Raw genomic sequence first — 17,996 nt, 5'->3', positions numbered from 1 at the left:
AAAGTAGAATGTCAACGATGCTTGCTGTTAACGTCTTCTGAGATACCAATTCCCATGAACTTTGAGAGAAGAAAAACATGACTTCTTTATGCCCCATGTCTGTTGAAAAATGCTAAATATTAAAGTTATTGTGTATCTAATGATAAAGCTTCTGGTGTTCACAAACACAATTATGCAGTATTTGGTCTGTTATTATCATAAAAAGGTAACATATTTGTTGATATTAACTATTGCTAGATAGAATAACAGGAAAAAGTACAATGTAGGTTTAGAAACATGAAAATGTTTCTAAAATCTCTTTATTCTTGAGCATGATTTATTTGGGGCCCATTATATCTTTTTTCATTCTTATTTTTATTCTTATTTTCAAACCAGTAAAATAGAACAAAATATTTTATAAAGTATAATCATGTGTGTATAGGTTTTAAACACACAAAAAAATAACAGAATCAATATCAATAGTTACAGCTACAGCTATATGCTTACCTATTTATATGCCTTTCCTTATGTAGTACAGCCTTACAGTTGTTGATGAAGGTGCAGTGTTGAGGAAAAAGGTAAGGGTGTTTGTTGTTCAAATTAGAAATATTAACATTGGTAACCTCTTCCCTTATTTATCTTTCCATTTTTAAGTGTTGACACAGGATTTAGAATGTGTGTTCAGATACACTACATATTGATAGTTCAATAAGAGAGAACAACTTTATTCTTCTAGATGCTAAAATAGATCAACTTGTTCTAAGGCACAGAGTTTTGGAGACAGTTCAGAATTTATTGAGTTTTTTATTAGTAAAACACACTTACATAAATTCCATAACCACTTATTCAGGAAGTGACAGAAATTTCAGACAGGTAATGAGCCTCAATGACCACAAACTGAAATCCACTGTTCTATTCCAGCAAACTGAACACAATATAACTGTAACTGAATAACACAGTACTGCTTGTCTGACAAATAATTTACATTTGATATTAAAAAAGAGAAATTCAAGGGCAAGAATTGTATGCTTTACAAAGTTAATTTCTTTCAACTGCCTATCAGATATACAAATCATGAATAATGTTGTACTAGGGAAGCTATGGAGCCTGACATATGTTCTTGTACATCTCACTTGCAGATTACTGAATTCACTTATCACATCTCTTAATTAGGTACAAGTAGGGACAAATTAAGCGTCATGTATGACAATCAGTTCATTGGAAATTGAGTTTAAAATAAAAAAGTTTCATTTTATCCAATTAGAATAAGAGATTACAAGGCAATTATCTACAATTTGGCCAAGGTTAAAATTTACGTTTAGATCTTTCACATTGTTCTGTCTAATTTCAAACAGGGGACTCTCATGGTAATTCAAGATTTTATAAAAAGATATTTGATAATAATTAACATAAATCCTTTTAGTTCCTACAAAGCAATGAGTTGTATAAAAAAGACTTTGCTACTTTCTCTTTCCTGGTAGATATTTTTAATGGTCAGAAGAAATATGAAATTTTATCTCCTATTTTCAGCTAACTCCTACCTTGTCATCCAGCTTTCTGATACTGCAAATCCAACAGCCTATCCACATTGTCAGACAAGAAACTTGAAAGGGATTTCATATGGTGAAATCAGTTAGATAACTCTTGAGGACAAATGGCAAGGTAAAAATATCCTCTAGCAGTTTTGCCAGTATACAACAAATCTAGGTCATTCTATTCAGCAAGAAAAGTTATTAGAAGAACTCCTCTCATTTCCTTCACAAGAAAAGCAACCCCATAAAATCAAGTGACCTGCAAATTTTTGTGGGGGAGAGGTGGCATGCTTTAGACATTAAGTATATACAAATTATACTAAGATCAGAAAAATATGATGATTCAAAACATGTTAGAAAATAATATAATTTTTTAAAGTTTCAAGCATCTAGCACTCAACTAATACATGTCAAATAAAGTGCTTGGTAAAATTTTTATAGGATAAAATAATATGAGTTCCATTGAAAATAGCCTCTTGGAGCTTAGTGGATAAGTCTCAACATACAGTGCATTTTTGATCCATAAATATATCATATGTACTGGTAGAAAAAGTGTGTGTGTGTGTATGTGTGTGTGAGTGTGCAAAGATATATTTAAGAAATATTGAGAGATTAGGTGTGAAGTAAAAGTACAGCTGGTGCATGCCTTCAACCAGCTAAAGATCTGCTCTTCCAGATTTACTATAACACCCCCTCATCCTGTTTCTTCTCCCTGAGCTGTGGACATGAGGGGAAGACTGCCATTTTGGAACTCATACACTAACTGATTCCTGAAGCAATTATTCTTTGTAAACCACTGTCAGGGCCAACATCTGCAAAATCTCTGGGAAGTAAAATGTGGGGTTCCAAATGCAAATCCATTAGCTGTGTGGCTAACAAGAATCCTCTGCAGTTGAGCTTAGATATGATTTAAAATTTAGACAAAGCTTATCAGAGGACCTTTTACATGAAAGGCTGAAAAAAAGCTATTCACTTAAAAAAAAAAAAAAAAAAAAAGACTTCTCACCACCTGGTGCAATTTGCAAAACTTGATATTTCTGGAGAAATAAAAATACTTGATTACTTACTTATGCCAGAACATTTGAAATCTGTGCCACTTAAAAATAATAGCAAGAAAGGTGACTTCAAATCCTTACAGAAAATATTGATTTTGGGGAGAATCTTATAACTGTGAAGGCATCATGACCAAGGGAGAAGTGAAGACTCAATCTGAAAAATCATATTATGTTTCAATTTTCATTTATTGTCTATATGATGGTATATGCTTGAATGCATTTCAGATAATTTTCAAATTTTTCCATTTAAGAATCTTGTTTAAATTTTAGGAAATTTAGAAAATTTGAAACCATTTTATAAAAATATAAATAAAAATAGCTTTCATAGTGTAAATATACTAGATTTTGTCTACAGAGAAATTTTTCCAAAATAAAATCTAGGTGGTTATGCATAATTTATATTAACACTCTGTAAAGAAGTCCATAAATAAGGACAGAATATGAAATACTAGTGTAAGATCAATTTTTTGATTAAATACCCCTCTTTCAGCCAAACACCTGTTTCATGGTTGTTGCATGTATAATTAATGCAGCCTAATGAACATGCTTCATCAAAATCTGTCTGTGATTTAAAAATAAAATCAGAATGGTAGGTATTACCAACTGCAACATTTAAGAAATATACAGTAATATTTTAAAAGCACATCTTGTGGCATTTTAGTTCAAAAAACAGTATGCCTGGATTGGCAAAGTCCTCTAAGGAATCATACAATAATTGCTACAACTTACCACTGCACACTACTGCACATAGAGAATCATTTAATCAACATGTGCTTCCAGTCTAGGTTCTCCAGAAGGCATGCACATTTCCAGCTTCCTTGATATATTAGGTATCAATGACAAATCATCTGTCCCAAACAACACTTCTCCTCCTAGCCCAGCAACTCTACCACTGTTCCCACTTCAGTCTTTTCTCAGTCATGCTCTGCAGTCATAAAGGCATTCATCTTCCTGCAAACAAGCCAGATTTCAACCCTTTAATATAAATAAATGGAGAGAATTATAAGAAAAAAATCCATAAAGTCACCAATACTTTTCAAGTATACTCATCTATATAAAAATAAAAATAACAAGTGGCTCCAAAATATGTCCTTGTAAGTAAAATTTTATGTGGCCACTGATTCCCTTTATAATTCCTTTAAAAATATAGTGTGTCCATTGTTAACATCAAACAGTCAAATATCCTGGTGCTAATGCCGATTTCAGGTGACGCTAATTGCACTATGGATGCCATACGTTCCGCCATTTAATACAAAGTAAAATGTCCTCTCATTATGCTTGGTCAGCTGTGACAAAAGCCACTATAGATGAAGTGGCTTAAACCATAGAAATTCACTTCTGGAGGCCAGAAGTCCGAGATCACAGGGCCAGCGTGACTGATTTCTGGTGAGGGCTCTCTTCCTGACTTGCAAACAGCCACCTTCTCACTGTGTCCTCACAGAGGCTTTCCCCAGAGCAGGAAGAGAAAGAAAACTCTCTTTTCCTTCTCTTTTAAGGCCACCAATACTATTGACTTGGGACTTCACCCTTACAACCTCATTTAAACTTAATTACCTTTTAAAGATTCTATCTACAAAGAGTTCCAATGGGTTTATCAATGTATGAATTTGGAGGGAGACAAAATTCAGTTCAAAGCATGTCCTGAAGTCTCTAGTAATCACACCAGTAGCTAACAAATTTACCTTTGTTTGGAGAAGTGTAAAATTTGGGGAATTTGGAATAAAGCTTGTAGCATCTTGGAGAAACATCTTGTTTATAAGACCCAAATATTAGTTAACAGTATCCACTCTAAAATGAATTAGACTTTGAACTTTTTCTGTGAATAAAAATTATGAAGTGCAAATTCTGACTTCACTAGATTTCAAGTAGACTTCTACTAGTTACAATTTGCATAATTTTAATATATTATTTATATAATAAAATTATTACACACATATTTGGCACATGTAAGGAAAAGCTACTGAAAAATGTCTTCAAGTTTTAAAGATAAAAATTCAATTTATTCAGAGCTATTTACTGAATGCCTACTGTATGGCATGCCTTGTTCTAGGAATCTTGATTACATTAATAAACAAAATGGGCAAGAATCATTAATTTTACTGAACTTACATCCAAGCAAATGATATTTATGTAAAAAAATGCAATAAACCTTTTGATGCAATGCTGAGTAATTTTTTCAATTAATGTTATTTATCAACTTTTATACTATGAGTATTACTGTTTCTGTGCTTAATAACTAGCCCCACTTATGTGAAACAAGCAGAAAATATTATTTAGAAATATTAGTTACATTTACACTAGATATAGTTCTAATATTTTTATCAAGATTATTAAAAGCATCAACTGAGTTTTAAGATATGTTTGCACTTAACATGATTCCTAAGTCCAGGGAGGTTGTAGATTAACTGACTCAATTTTGGAGCCTGCTGCTGCTGCTGCTGCTGCTGCTAAGTTGCTTCAGTTGTGTCTGACTCCGTGCAACCCCATAGACAGCAGCCCACCAGGCTCCCCTGCCCTTGGGATTCTCCAGGCAAGAATACTGGAGTGGGTTGCCATTTCCTTCTTTAATGCATGAAAGTGAAAAGTGAAAGTGAAGTCATTCAGTCCTGTCCTGACTCTTAGCGACCCCATGGATGGCAGCCTACCAGGCTCCTCCATCCACGGGATTTACCAGGCAAGAGCACTAAAGGCTGGTATTTGAGACCTAGCTATTCCTCTTACTACCTCTACAAAAATATTTTTCTCAATAAGCTTCTCTGTCCTCACCTATAAAATAATATCAATAATAATATTTACCTTATTAGGATGTTTAAAACCTAAATGCATAAGGTCTGACATGTAGATCAGTATGTGATAAAATCACCTACTACTTCTTTATTATTTAAATTTACAGAACTATAGCTGAAGTATACACACACACACACTTCAATCTGTAACTTATTAAAATGGAAAAATAAAAATTTACTAATGCCATAATATACAAAATTGATACTTTTGATCTATGGTGCTGGATAAGACTCTTGAGAGTTCCTTGGACAGCCAATCCTAAAGGAAATCAGTCCTGAATATTCACTAGAAGGACTGATGCTGAAGCTCCAATACTTTGGCCACCTGATGTGAAAAGCCAATTCACTGGAAAAGACCTTGATGCTGGAAAGATTGAGGGCAGGAGGAGAAGGGAGTGACAGAGGATGAGATGCTTGGATCGCATCATCGACTCAATGGACATGAGCTTGAGCAATCTCAGGGAGATAGTGAAGAACAGGGAAGCCTGGGGTGCTACAGTCCAAGGGGTCAGAAAGAGTCGGACATGACTGAGCGACTGAAACAACAAATATATAAAATCACAAAAGTTTGAGGGAAACATCATTTTAAAAAACTACATCCTCCAGCAAGTTAATATCTGATTTTGTTAAACATCATTTGGAGAAATCAGTATTTTGAAGAGAATATGTGTTATCTTTAAGGGGTCAAGTTCTTTTTAGAATTTAAGTTTGACATTTATTGAATAAGTCAACTATTTTCTCACTAAGGGGTATTTTTCTATGTCCTCATAACCTGCAATCACACTTTGAGAAGTGAGAATCCAATTCAGAGACAAGTACTAACAAGCAATTACCAATTAAATTCACAGTATAACACTGACTATTTTCCTTTCCTTTTTGCCTTAAAAAGTTTTCCTGTTACTATTTTTAAATTTCATAACTATGGATGAATTAAATTAAGAAATAAAGTAGGAAGACAAGCTAGAATATTATAGCAAAATAAGCAAAGTTGGTATAATGAATTCTTGGTGAGCATATAACTAAATATATTAAAATGCTAGGACTTGAACCCTAAATCTCTTCTCTGTGGACAAGTGCTTCTGTTTTCAGGGTAACAGTCTCCACTTTCTCTCAAAGGGTGCTATCAGGAAGAAGAGGTATTAGTTCTGACAGTTCTTTGATTCCTACAGAACAAAGGTGGTATATGAATAACTATTACTTAACTACATAGCATTGCAACTACCAGATTTGTAAAGCTATATAAAATATTGACCCACTGAATTTCTGAATATCTACTAGCATTTCTCTTCACAAATTTCAAAAGGCCTATAATAGTAACACTGAAAATATCTGGATTTGTTTCTATGATAGCTATTGGTTTAACCTATTGCCACAATACAAAAAAAAAAAAAAAAAAAAGCCAGGGATGGATTTGGACTTTGGGATTAGTAGATGTAAACAGTTATATATGGGATGTATAAAAACAAAGTCTTAGTGCATAATACAGGGAACTTATCCAATATTCTATAATATTCATAATGGAAAAGAATATGAAAAAATATACAAATGCATATACATATAACTATATATATAACTGAATCACTTTATTGTATAGTAGAAATTAACACAGTATTGTAAACTATACTTCAATAAAATAAATTTAAAAATTAAATTTAAAAAAGAATATGATGTATTTTACTCAGATAAACTTAGGAAATGAAGTATATATGAAAAAAATTACATACAATTTCTGACAATTAGAGTTTGGGCACATATTTTGAAGATGGTTAACTGTGAGTATCATATTGACACAGGTTAAGTATACCACAGGATACTCTCAAATTGAGATACAATATTTAAAATATTTTATAAATGCTATAAATTATATTCATTGCACTATTCACTTTATGAAGAAAATGACAGATTTAAAATTAATTATAAAAGTATAAGTTATACATCATTTTAAAATTTATTTTAGGTAATTTTTTGGGAAAGCTCTTGAAGGGTGTTATCCAAAACTCTCTCCTTTGGTTTTTAATTCAGAAATCCCTTAAACCAATGTCTTAACTCCTAATTATTTTAGATTAGTTTCCACTAACTGCCCTCCTAGCTCCAGGCCTTAGTTCTCTAACTCAGTTATGTCATTACTCACTATGTAAAAGAGTTCCCAAAGGTCAAGACCATCATTTCTTCCTTTCTTTTTTTCTGGCAATGGGGATTGAGGTTCCTTACATTTACAACATCCCAGTAGAGGAGGAGGTGCTTGTCCTGGTTGTAGACTCTTGATGACAGAATAACTGACCAAACCTCAGAAGGAGGGAATGGTTAAAAGAATCAGGTTATGTATCTCTCAGGAAAAATCTCATAGTCTATGTGTTCATCCTGAGTGCAGGTCAGAAAAATAGTGAGGATCTTAGGAAATACAGAAGTCATGCTTTATCTTTTATCTTTTATTCAGACCCCAGTTACATTATTACTTCTGTCCATCTTAGCCTGCTTCAGTGAAAGGATCACTCAATATAAATGCACAATCAAAAAGCAACTTTATATAACAGCCTTCATACACATCAGAATAACAAACTAGACAAAATATAAATACAATTAAGAAAGGTATTATTTGTCACCAAGATAGCAAATGGATAGGTGGAAACTAAGAATAAACAACTTAATTGATTTCAGGCTGTGTCACTTTTCCTCCTATTTTTAAGTCAGGTATTTTAAGCCAGGTATTAAGTCAGGAGCATATTTATGCTCCAAAGTTTGCTCATTCCTCCCAATAAAGAGAGGTGGGGATTTATGACATGGTACAATACTGATATCAAAAAGAACAGAAACCCAAACAGCCCAGAGACAAAAGAATATGTAACAGTAGATAGTGACACACGTAGGAATTCTAATTTTAAAATACATGAATTATTATATGCAGATGATTAATCCATTAATAAACAGAAATTAACTGTAGGAGTACAAGCTAATTTCACATGCATTAAGTGAACTGGAAGAAGACACAATTCCAAAGAAAAGCCATAAATAGCTTGTACATTGTCATACAATTAAACAAGCATCAAGATTACTAAATGTAGACATATTGAAAAGACAGGCCACACTGGATATGTAAGTCATTGTAAAATGGAACAGTAAGAAGTTAATTCAAGAATTTTCCCTAAAATTCAATCAAGTTTAAGGACTTACAAATGTAATCAACATAAGATGATTCACACTGACAAGTTTATTAACACCACTAGAATAATTTGCATTTTAAGTTCATGTAAAATGCAGATATATTATATCAAGAATAGGATTTTATTTAACAATAATTACTTAGGCATATTATTCATTCCACATGATTCAAAATAATAATTGGCTATTCAATACTTAGAGCTTTATGAGACAGAGAGTTATATAGTTTTACCCTGTGAATTAACATTGGATTACAGATATCTTGCATTTGTTATGCATTATATTTTCCATGATAATTAAGGGTAAGTTTAAAACAGAAAAAATAAAATTCATCATGACCCTAAAGTTTCACTGATTCAGTGTCTTTCCCCACAAAACCTTCAGTTCCTTCAGATTACACTCCACAACATACACACACTAAACTGAAACCTCCATGGAACAAGCATCTAGTGTGAATCTGAGCAGCAAACCCTGCTCTAAATCCCCTCAGCAGAAGTGTTTATTTTTTTTCTCATTATGAGGCTACAGAGAGAAACTGTTAAGAACATGGACTCTACAGCCAGACTTTCTGATTCCCAATTCTACCATTTACCTCCTGCACATCCATGTATGAGTTTCTTAGATTCTCTTTGCCTTAATTTTTGTATCAAGCAAGAGGATGAACTGAGATCAAAGAAGTATTTCAAACAATATCTGACATAATGTTACTCTGTTAACTATTACTATTAAATAGTTATATCTATTACAGGACTTACTACAATATATTACAATATCTGTTGTCATAAGAATGTCAGCATATTGATATAAACAAAAAAATACTCTCCTAAAACCTATGCAAAATACAAATTAAAAATATAAAATTTAAATAATGTGTATCCTCAGGACCTAACCTAGTGGCCAGTACATAATGACAATCAATACTGTACAAGTAGATGCTTGACTACGTTATCATGGTAACCTAATTGGCATGTACATAAAAATAAGATGACAAAATTGATCCTGTAATTTAGAAGTTAAATATCATTGGCAGGGTAAGAGAAACCCAAGTGAGAGAGGGTATCAGAGGGCAGACAGACTGCAACCACAATCACAGACAACTAGCCAATCTGATCACACAGACCACAGCCTTGTCTAACTCAGTGAAACTAAGCCATGCTGTGTGTGGCCACCCAAGACAGGAGGGTCATGGTGAAGAGGTCTGAAATAATGTAGTCCACTGGAGAATGGAAAGGCAAACCACTTCAGTATTCTTGCCTTGAGAACCCCATGAACAGTATGAAAAGGGAAAAAGACAGGACACTGAACAATGAACTCCCCATGTCAGTAGGTGCCCAATATGCTACTGGAGATCAGTGGAGAAATAACTCCAGAAAGAATGAATGGATGCAGCCAAAGCAAGAATAATACCCAGCTGTGGATGGGACTGGGGATAGACGCAAGGTCCAATGCTGTAAAGAGCAATATTGCATAGGAACCTGGAATGTTAGCTCCATGAATCAAGGCAAACTGGAAGTAGTCAAATAGGAGATGGCAAGAGTGAACATCAACATTCTAGGAATCAGCGAACTAAAATGGACTGAGATGGGTGAATGTAACTCAGATGACCATTATATCTACTACTGTGGGCAGGAATCCTTTAGAAGAAATGGAGTAGCCATCATGGTCAACAAGAGAGTCTGAAATGCAGTACTTGGATGCAGTCTCAAAGACGACAGAATGATTTCTGTTCATTTCCAAGGCAAACTATTCAATATCATGGTAATTCAACTCTATGCCCCAACCAGTAACGCTGAAGAAGCAGACTGAACACTTTTATGAAGACCTATAAGACCTTCTAGAACTAACACCCCAAGAAGATATCCTTTTCATTATAGGGGACTGGAATGCAAAAGTAGGAAGTCAGGAAACACCTGGAGTAACAGGCAAATTTGGCCTTGGAATACGGAATGAAGCAGGGCAAAGGCTAATAGAGTTCTGCCAAGAGAATGCACTGGTCATAGCAAATACCCTCTTCCAACAACACAAGGGAAGACTCTACACATGGACATCATCAGATGCTCAACACGAAAATCAGACTGATTACACTCTTTGCAGCCAAAGATGAAGAAGTTTTATAGAGTCAGCAAAACAAGACCAGGAGCTGACTGTGGCTAAGATCATTAACTCCTTATTGCCAAATTCAGACTTCAATTGAAGAAAGTGGGGAAAACCACTAGACCATTCAGTTATGACCTAAATCAAATCCCTTATGATTATACAATGGAAGTGAGAAATAGATTTAAGGGACTAGATCTGAGAGACAGAGTGCCTGATGAACTATGGACGAAGGTTCATGACATTGTACAGGAGACAGGAATCAAGACCATCCTCAAGAGAAAGAAATGCAAAAAGTAAAATGGCTGTCTGAGGAGGCCTTACAAATAGTTGTGAAAAGAAGAGAAGTGAAAAGCAAAGGAGAAAAGGCAAGATATACCCATTTGAATGCAGAGTTCCAAAGAACAGCAAGGAGAATAAAAAAGTCTTCCTCAGCAATCAATGCAAAGAAATAGAGGTAAACAATAGACTGGGAAAGACTAGAGATCTCTTCAAGAAAATTAGAGATACCAAGGGAACAGTTCGTACAAAAATGGGCTCAATAAAGGACAGAAATCGTAGGGACCTAACAGAAGCAGAAAATATTAAGAAGAGCTGGCAAAAATACACAGAACTGTACAAAAAACATCATCCTGACCCAGATAATCACGATGGTGTGATCACTTATCTAGAGCCAGACATCCTTGAATGTGAAGTCAAGTGGGCCTTAGGAAGCATCACTATGAACAAAGCTAGTGGAGGTGATGGAATTCCAGTTAAGCTATTTCAAATCCTGAAAGATGATACTGTGAAAGGGCTGCACTCAATATGCCAGCAAATTTGGAAAACTCAGCAGTTTCCACAGAACTGGAAAAAAGTCAGTTTTCATTCCACTCCCAAAGAAAGGCAGTACCAAAGAATGCTCAGACTACCGCACAATTGCACTCATAACACATGCTAGAAAAGTAATGCTTAAAATTCCTCAAGCCAGGCTTCAGCAATATGTGAACCATAAACTTCTGGATGTTCAAGCTGGTTTTAGAAAAGGCAGAGGAACCAGAGATCAAATTGCCAACAATCTCTGGATCATCAAAAAAAGCAAGAGAGTTCCAGAAAAACATCTATTTCTGCTTTATTGACTATGCCAAACCCTTTGACTGTGTGGATCACAATAACCTGTGGAACATTCTGAAAGAGATGGGAATACCAGACCACCTGACCTGCCTCTTGAGAAACCTTCCTGTCAGGAAGCAACAGTTAGAACTGGACATGGAACAACAGACTGGTTCCAAAGAGGAAAAGGAGTACGTCAAGAATGTATATTGTCACCCTGCTTATTTAACTTCTATGCAGAGTACATCATGAAAAACGCTGGGCTGGAGGAGGCACAGGCTTGAGTCAAGACTGCTGGGAGAAATATCAATCACCTCAGCTATGCAGATGACACCACCCTTATGGCAGAAAGTGAAGATGAACTAAAGAGCCTCTGATGAAGGTGAAAGAGGACAGTGAAAAAGTTGACTTAAAGCTCAACATTCAGAAAACGAAGATCATGGCATCCGGTCCCATTACTTCATGGCAAATAGATGGGGAAAGAGTGGAAACAGTGGCTGACTTTATTTTTATGGGCTCCAATATCACTGCAGATGATGATTGCAGCCATGAAATTAAAAGATGCTTACTCTTTGGAAGGAAAGTTTTAACCAACTTAGATAGCATATTGAAAAGCAAAGACATTACTTTGTCAACAAAGGTCCATCTAGTCAAGGCTATGGTTTTTCCAGTGGTCATGTATGCATGTGAGAGTTGGACTATAAAGAAAGCTGAGCACCAAAGAATTGATGCTTTTGAACTGTGGTGTGGAGAAGACTCTTGAGAGTCCCTTGGACTGCAAGGAGATCCAATCAGTCCATCCTAAAGGAAATCAGTCCTGAATATTCATTGGAAGGACTGATGCTGAAGCTCAAACTCCAATACTTTGGCCACCTGATGCAATGAGCTGACTCATTTGAAAAGACTCTGATCTTGGCAAAGATTGAGGGCAGGAGTAGGGGATGACAGAGAATGAGATGATTTCATGGTATCACCGACTCAATGGACACGGGGTTGCGTGAACTCCAGGTGTCGATGATGGACATGGAGGCCTGGCGTGCTGCGGTTGATGGGATTGCAGACTCGGACATGACTGAGTGACTGGACTGAACTGAACTGAACTGATACTTTGCATACATAATTGTGACTTGTAGAATTCATAGTCTCTTCAAATATTTTAAATAATTATTTCTATAATATTTCAAAATATCAAATGAAGCTCATAATTATACTTTCACATTTTGTTGCAAATTTTTAATATCACTAAATGCAATTAAGGCAGATTTATATAACTATATGTTTGAATGAATAGGCCTGTTTTTGTGTGTATGCATATGGGGAGGTAAGAGGGAAAAGTTAATGATGAGAGAAAAAGTGTTTTCTTTTAAATTTAGATTGATGGGTAATTCTGAAAAAGTTGAGTGTTCAGGCTTAGTGAAGTCTCTAGTTCAGCTTTTTAAATTTAATTGTCCATGCTTTAAAATTCATTCTTTTTCATGACGATGACAACAGAAGAGAACTTTTACCCTTCTTATTTTTTTTATTGCTACATTCAGATACCCTTTTCTCCTCATAACTCAACTATTCTAACAATGACAAGTTGATTTTGGTAGTTTTCACTAATGTTCAAGAATATTTAGGAAACTAGATAATACACCTAAAATGAATCTATGGTAAAATTATAAATTTCTTGTTAACTCAAATTGAATATGCCCTGACTTAGACCCCAAATCATTCTACATATCCATGGGTTACAAAACTGGTTTTATTCTAAGTTCTTTAGTTAAAGATGTCCAGGTGCTGGAAATAGGAAAGTATACACAAGTGTCCATTTAAAGGGAAGGAAAAAGCGAAATGATTATTTATGCAAAACGAAGGCAAAGGTTAACCAAAGGCAGAAATCTTAAGTCCCATCCACCCTAAATGCATTTTTGTTACAAACTCACTTTTGTGTTTCAAAAAGTAAGAGTTTCAGAACAAGTGTCCTCAGAAAGCTCTATAGCCACTCAGCAACAAGCACACCTAGCAGGTTTTGGTTTCCAAGTATCATTGTTAACTAAAAGCAACCTTTCCCCAAAGCATCCAGAACATGTCTGGAACAGCTACCTGAGAGAGAACATAAGAAAGAGTGCAGAAAATGATGGAAACATGGCAAAAAGGTGTAGGTAATCAAATTGAAAAATTTTGATTACTAAAATAAACAATGACATTAATGGAAAAAAATGGACTGCATTTTGAAAATTATTCCCAATTTAACACATATATTTTTAAAAGGGAGGAAATGAAAGTCAATCTTGACAGCAGAATACCATCTACTTAAATGAAGGAGAGCTAGAAAACTGCCTTAATTCTACAGTCAACAATCATCAACGTAAGCTAAAACCGTGGGGTAAAATATTGATGAAAAATAAGGTATTTACAAACCCTTTAAGCATCTACAACAGATTACAAGTAATTTTGCCATAATGGGATATATGTTTCCCCAAATCATCATGCTCTGCAAAATTGCACAATAAAGACCACAGGGCTTACATGAAAGGATACACTCCTCATTTGTTGTTATTTAGTTGCTATGTTTTGCGGCCCTCCAGGTTCCTCTGTCCATGGAATTTCATACTGGAGTGGGCTGCCGTTTCCTCTGCGAGGGATCTATCCAACCCAGTGATCAAACTCAGTTCTGCTTAGCAGGTAGATTCTTCACCACTGAGCCACCAGGGAAGCCCAAATTTATCAGTAATGACATATTAAGAAAACATAGAAACCTCATAAAAATGACAGTATATTAAGTGGTTAAGAAATACATAATACAACAATAAACATGACACTTAACCTTGAAAAAGTTTCAAAACTGGCTTGCAGCTTACCTGTTTAGTGAGTTGTGTATGAGTTATTGTGAAGTGATTAAAGAAAGGTTATCTGAGATTGGGTAGGAAATTGTAACATCAAATATGGATGAGTTTGCCTCACAACCCACGTAACTAACTGAGGTAAGGGCAGATGGCTGAGGTGTGTGCATGTGTGAGTTTTGCATATTCCTTTATGGCTTGGTTCAACTGGATGCAGTTTTCTGTGTTCACCTGATGTTTCTCCAGGGCAAAATCACACATAAAGAAGCATGTAATTGTTATGTTCCATTCATTTCCTGATGTATCAATCACATTAGAACAAATTTACATTTTCAAAAGAAGTGTTACAGCAGAACTAACTGTACTCATTAATTGGTAAGTGGAAAATTGAATTTTACAGTGCAGAAATTTGACAGATGCCACCTTAACCAAATGATCAGAGGTCACATCATTAATAATGTAACAAATCGCATTACATGCCATTAATTTGCAGAACAGTTGATCTTAAAAAAAAAAAAAAATGGCTTCACTGATGGTTCAGCAGTCAAGAATCCTCTGTGATGCTAGAAACACAGGAGACACAAGTTCAATCCCTGGGTCTGGAAGATTCCCTGAAAGAGGAAATAGCAACCTGAAAAATGCCAATACAGAGAAGCTTGGCAGGTTACAATCCAAAGGGTGGCAAGGAATCAGACATGACTGAGCACACACACTAAGTCTTAAAAATGCTCCCACCAGGACCACATGAACATTTGTGCATCTTACGTAAGACCTCCGTTGAAATCCACTGGGGTGATGTAAAATCCCTTTGTATAAAGACTACTACATATTTCTTTAGTAATCTTGTATCAGAAAAACACCTTTCCTAAATAGCACATTTTATTTCTTCAGACAATTAGAGCCATTTAATACCATTTAATTATATATATATATGTTTTGTTTTGTGAGGACTCAGACCGAAGTGCAGTACTTCATAACTATAAATCTCCCAGGCACTAGTGTTCATTTATTTACCTGCTTCTGCAAATTTATGATTCTTCATGTATATTTTCAGAAATCCACCTACCCATCCAAGCATCATTCATTTACTTAGCAACTCATTAGGTGCTGTCATTAAAAATATATTCATATTGTATCCTCTGTAATGAGAAAAGCCTTTTAGGGAAGAATTCATAATTATGGAAAAGGTATATACATGACTATCTCACTGGGTCTCAAATTGCTGATTTAGTTCCATTTCATTTAATCAGTCTATTTTGATGGGTAGAGTATTCTTTTTCCTTTAACCAGTAATACAGTAAAGATTAAGGTATGCGTGAAGTTCATATTACATAGCCATAAATAATATTGCATGCATTAGAAAATGATGTACATTAACTCCTCCAGCTGACTTATCATGCATGCAATTTTAGAAATATCAGGGAATTAAGAACTTTTTCCTAGAATCAATAGGCTTGTGTGAATGTAATGCTAAATAAAAATATCTCCATTATTATATGTGTTTTAAAGTCACATTTCATATATAATATCTGAATGCCAGTTTTCTCTCATCTTAAAAACACTTTGGTAAGCATTTCAGAATGCATACAATGTAATTTCATGCCCTCCCCCATAGGAAATCTTTTTAAATTAAAACTGTTCAATTATAAGTTGTTTGTACTCATATTTTTTCAAAGTGGGCATTTTATTTTGATATTAAATATGAAATAAATTTGTCCTTACTTCAAAATAGTAAGTAAAATGTATTTTTTGTTCAAAACCAATTTCATTGAAAAGTTTAAAATCACAGGAACTCTTCTACAGCACATTTTATTAAAGTAAACCCTTTCTGTCATCATCAAATTGTTCAAGGCTTATGTCAGCTCTGTAATGTGATGAGATGCAGAGAAGGCAATACTCTTTCCATATTGAGGTACATCTTTTAAACTTCAATATCAGAGTTCCAAAAAGATGTCAGAATCATACCATGGAACCATCCTCCAGAGTTTGAGACTTAAAAATAAAGCAAATCTGACTTTTATTAGAAAAATCCCTCTTAATTTCAAATTAACATGCAATGATTTTTCTCTGGAAGAAAACTGATTACCTCTACTCAGTATTGATTTTTTTACTTGAATATAATTCTGTGTGATCAATTTTAGTTTTTGCTTAAAGTTGTGGTTTTGTTTTTGAACCTGCTGATTCATAGAACAAGTCTGAAGACAAAAATAAGCTTTTTTTTTTTTTTGAGATTTTATTTTATTTTTTTTTTAATTTTATTTTATTTTTAAACTTTACATAATTGTATGTATACCTGTGGCGGATTTATTTGGATATTTGGCAAAAATAAGCTTTAAATATGAGCATTCTGGTAGATTTTTATAGTCCATAAATGTAAATATGCAGTTAAAATTGTTCAGAGGCATTTAAATATGAATTTCACCAGTGGAAACACAAAACCTTAACACAACAGGACAAAACTTCTGTTTAACGGATCCCTGCTCAGTAGATACACACAATTTACACCCTTCAAAGTCTCCAAGGCAAGTGCTACCCTCTACTAAGAAGAAGAAAAAAGGTAGATTATTTTTAATTTGTTTTTAATCATCTGCATTTTATATTCAATTTTTCAGAGGCAACATTTCATTTAATTAGTTCTCTCATTATAAATATTTTCCAGAGTGATTCAGTTGACACAAGTTTTCTGACACTGCATGTGCAGATGGCAGAAAACCATGTCTGGTCTCAAAGGAACTATTTGACCACTACAGTAAAAGAGCAATAAACAAAATAACAACATTGCAGCCCACTTCAGTTTATGTAGGCAGTCAGCCTTTTATCGCTGTAAAACCTTGAAATGGATGTATGAGCTTTGCTGCAATAAACAAAGAGTTGTTTACAGCTTAGGGATGGCAGGTACCAACACTGGACTGGAGCTTCAGCAGCCTGAATGTCAGGAGTTGACTAATGTGAAGAAACATATTGTGGCTTGTTTTATGGAGAATATGTTTTATAAACCTCAAGGGACCATTTATCACAAATTCATCCACTCTGCAGCAGATTGCTGCTTTAATGCTGAATGCTGGATTTCAGTCAGGTGTTCGAGTGGAAAAAAAAAAAAAAAGAGGAAAAATTCAAATGCTATAATACTTTGTATCTGTTTGCTTTATCTTGATGATTCTCAAAATTTTTTTTCATAAGAAATCCATTTTAACTACTTAGATTCTCTCCCTTAAACAAACTAAATATTTAATGACTTGGGGCTAATTCATTAGAAAATTTACATCTACTTACTGTTGTGAGCTATTTCAATGCCATTTATTTGCGATCTGGTGAACTAGCTGTATGTCAACATTGTCAAAAAAGACAAAGTATTCAAGGATATGCTTTCCTAATGGGTACAGAAAAATGCACCTTATTATTTTTTTACAAAATGAAATGATCAAATGACCACAGGAAGGATTTTTATAGTCTTGTTTTCCAAAAAAGCCAATA

The 17,996-nt window shown here is 34.4% G+C and overlaps 1 protein-coding gene across 1 annotated transcript in view; it reads right to left on the bottom strand.

Moving 5' to 3' along the window:
* Positions 1-751: 751 nt before the first annotated feature.
* The window catches only part of LOC129650934 (uncharacterized), a 115,573-nt gene continuing 98,328 nt past the window's right edge, over positions 752-17,996 (bottom strand). The window contains exons 4-5 of the mRNA XM_055579703.1: positions 7,484-7,638; positions 752-3,517 (exon numbers count right to left, since the gene is read on the bottom strand). Of these exons, the coding sequence (XP_055435678.1) occupies positions 3,485-3,517; positions 7,484-7,638 (188 nt within the window). The 3' untranslated portion in view covers positions 752-3,484. The remainder of the gene's footprint in view (positions 3,518-7,483; positions 7,639-17,996) is intronic.

Source organism: Bubalus kerabau, chromosome 4 (assembly GCF_029407905.1).
Source record: "Bubalus kerabau isolate K-KA32 ecotype Philippines breed swamp buffalo chromosome 4, PCC_UOA_SB_1v2, whole genome shotgun sequence".
NCBI lineage: Eukaryota > Metazoa > Chordata > Mammalia > Artiodactyla > Bovidae > Bubalus > Bubalus kerabau.
Note: the sequence above shows the minus strand (reverse complement) of the source record. Positions and strands in the feature narration are given on the sequence as shown.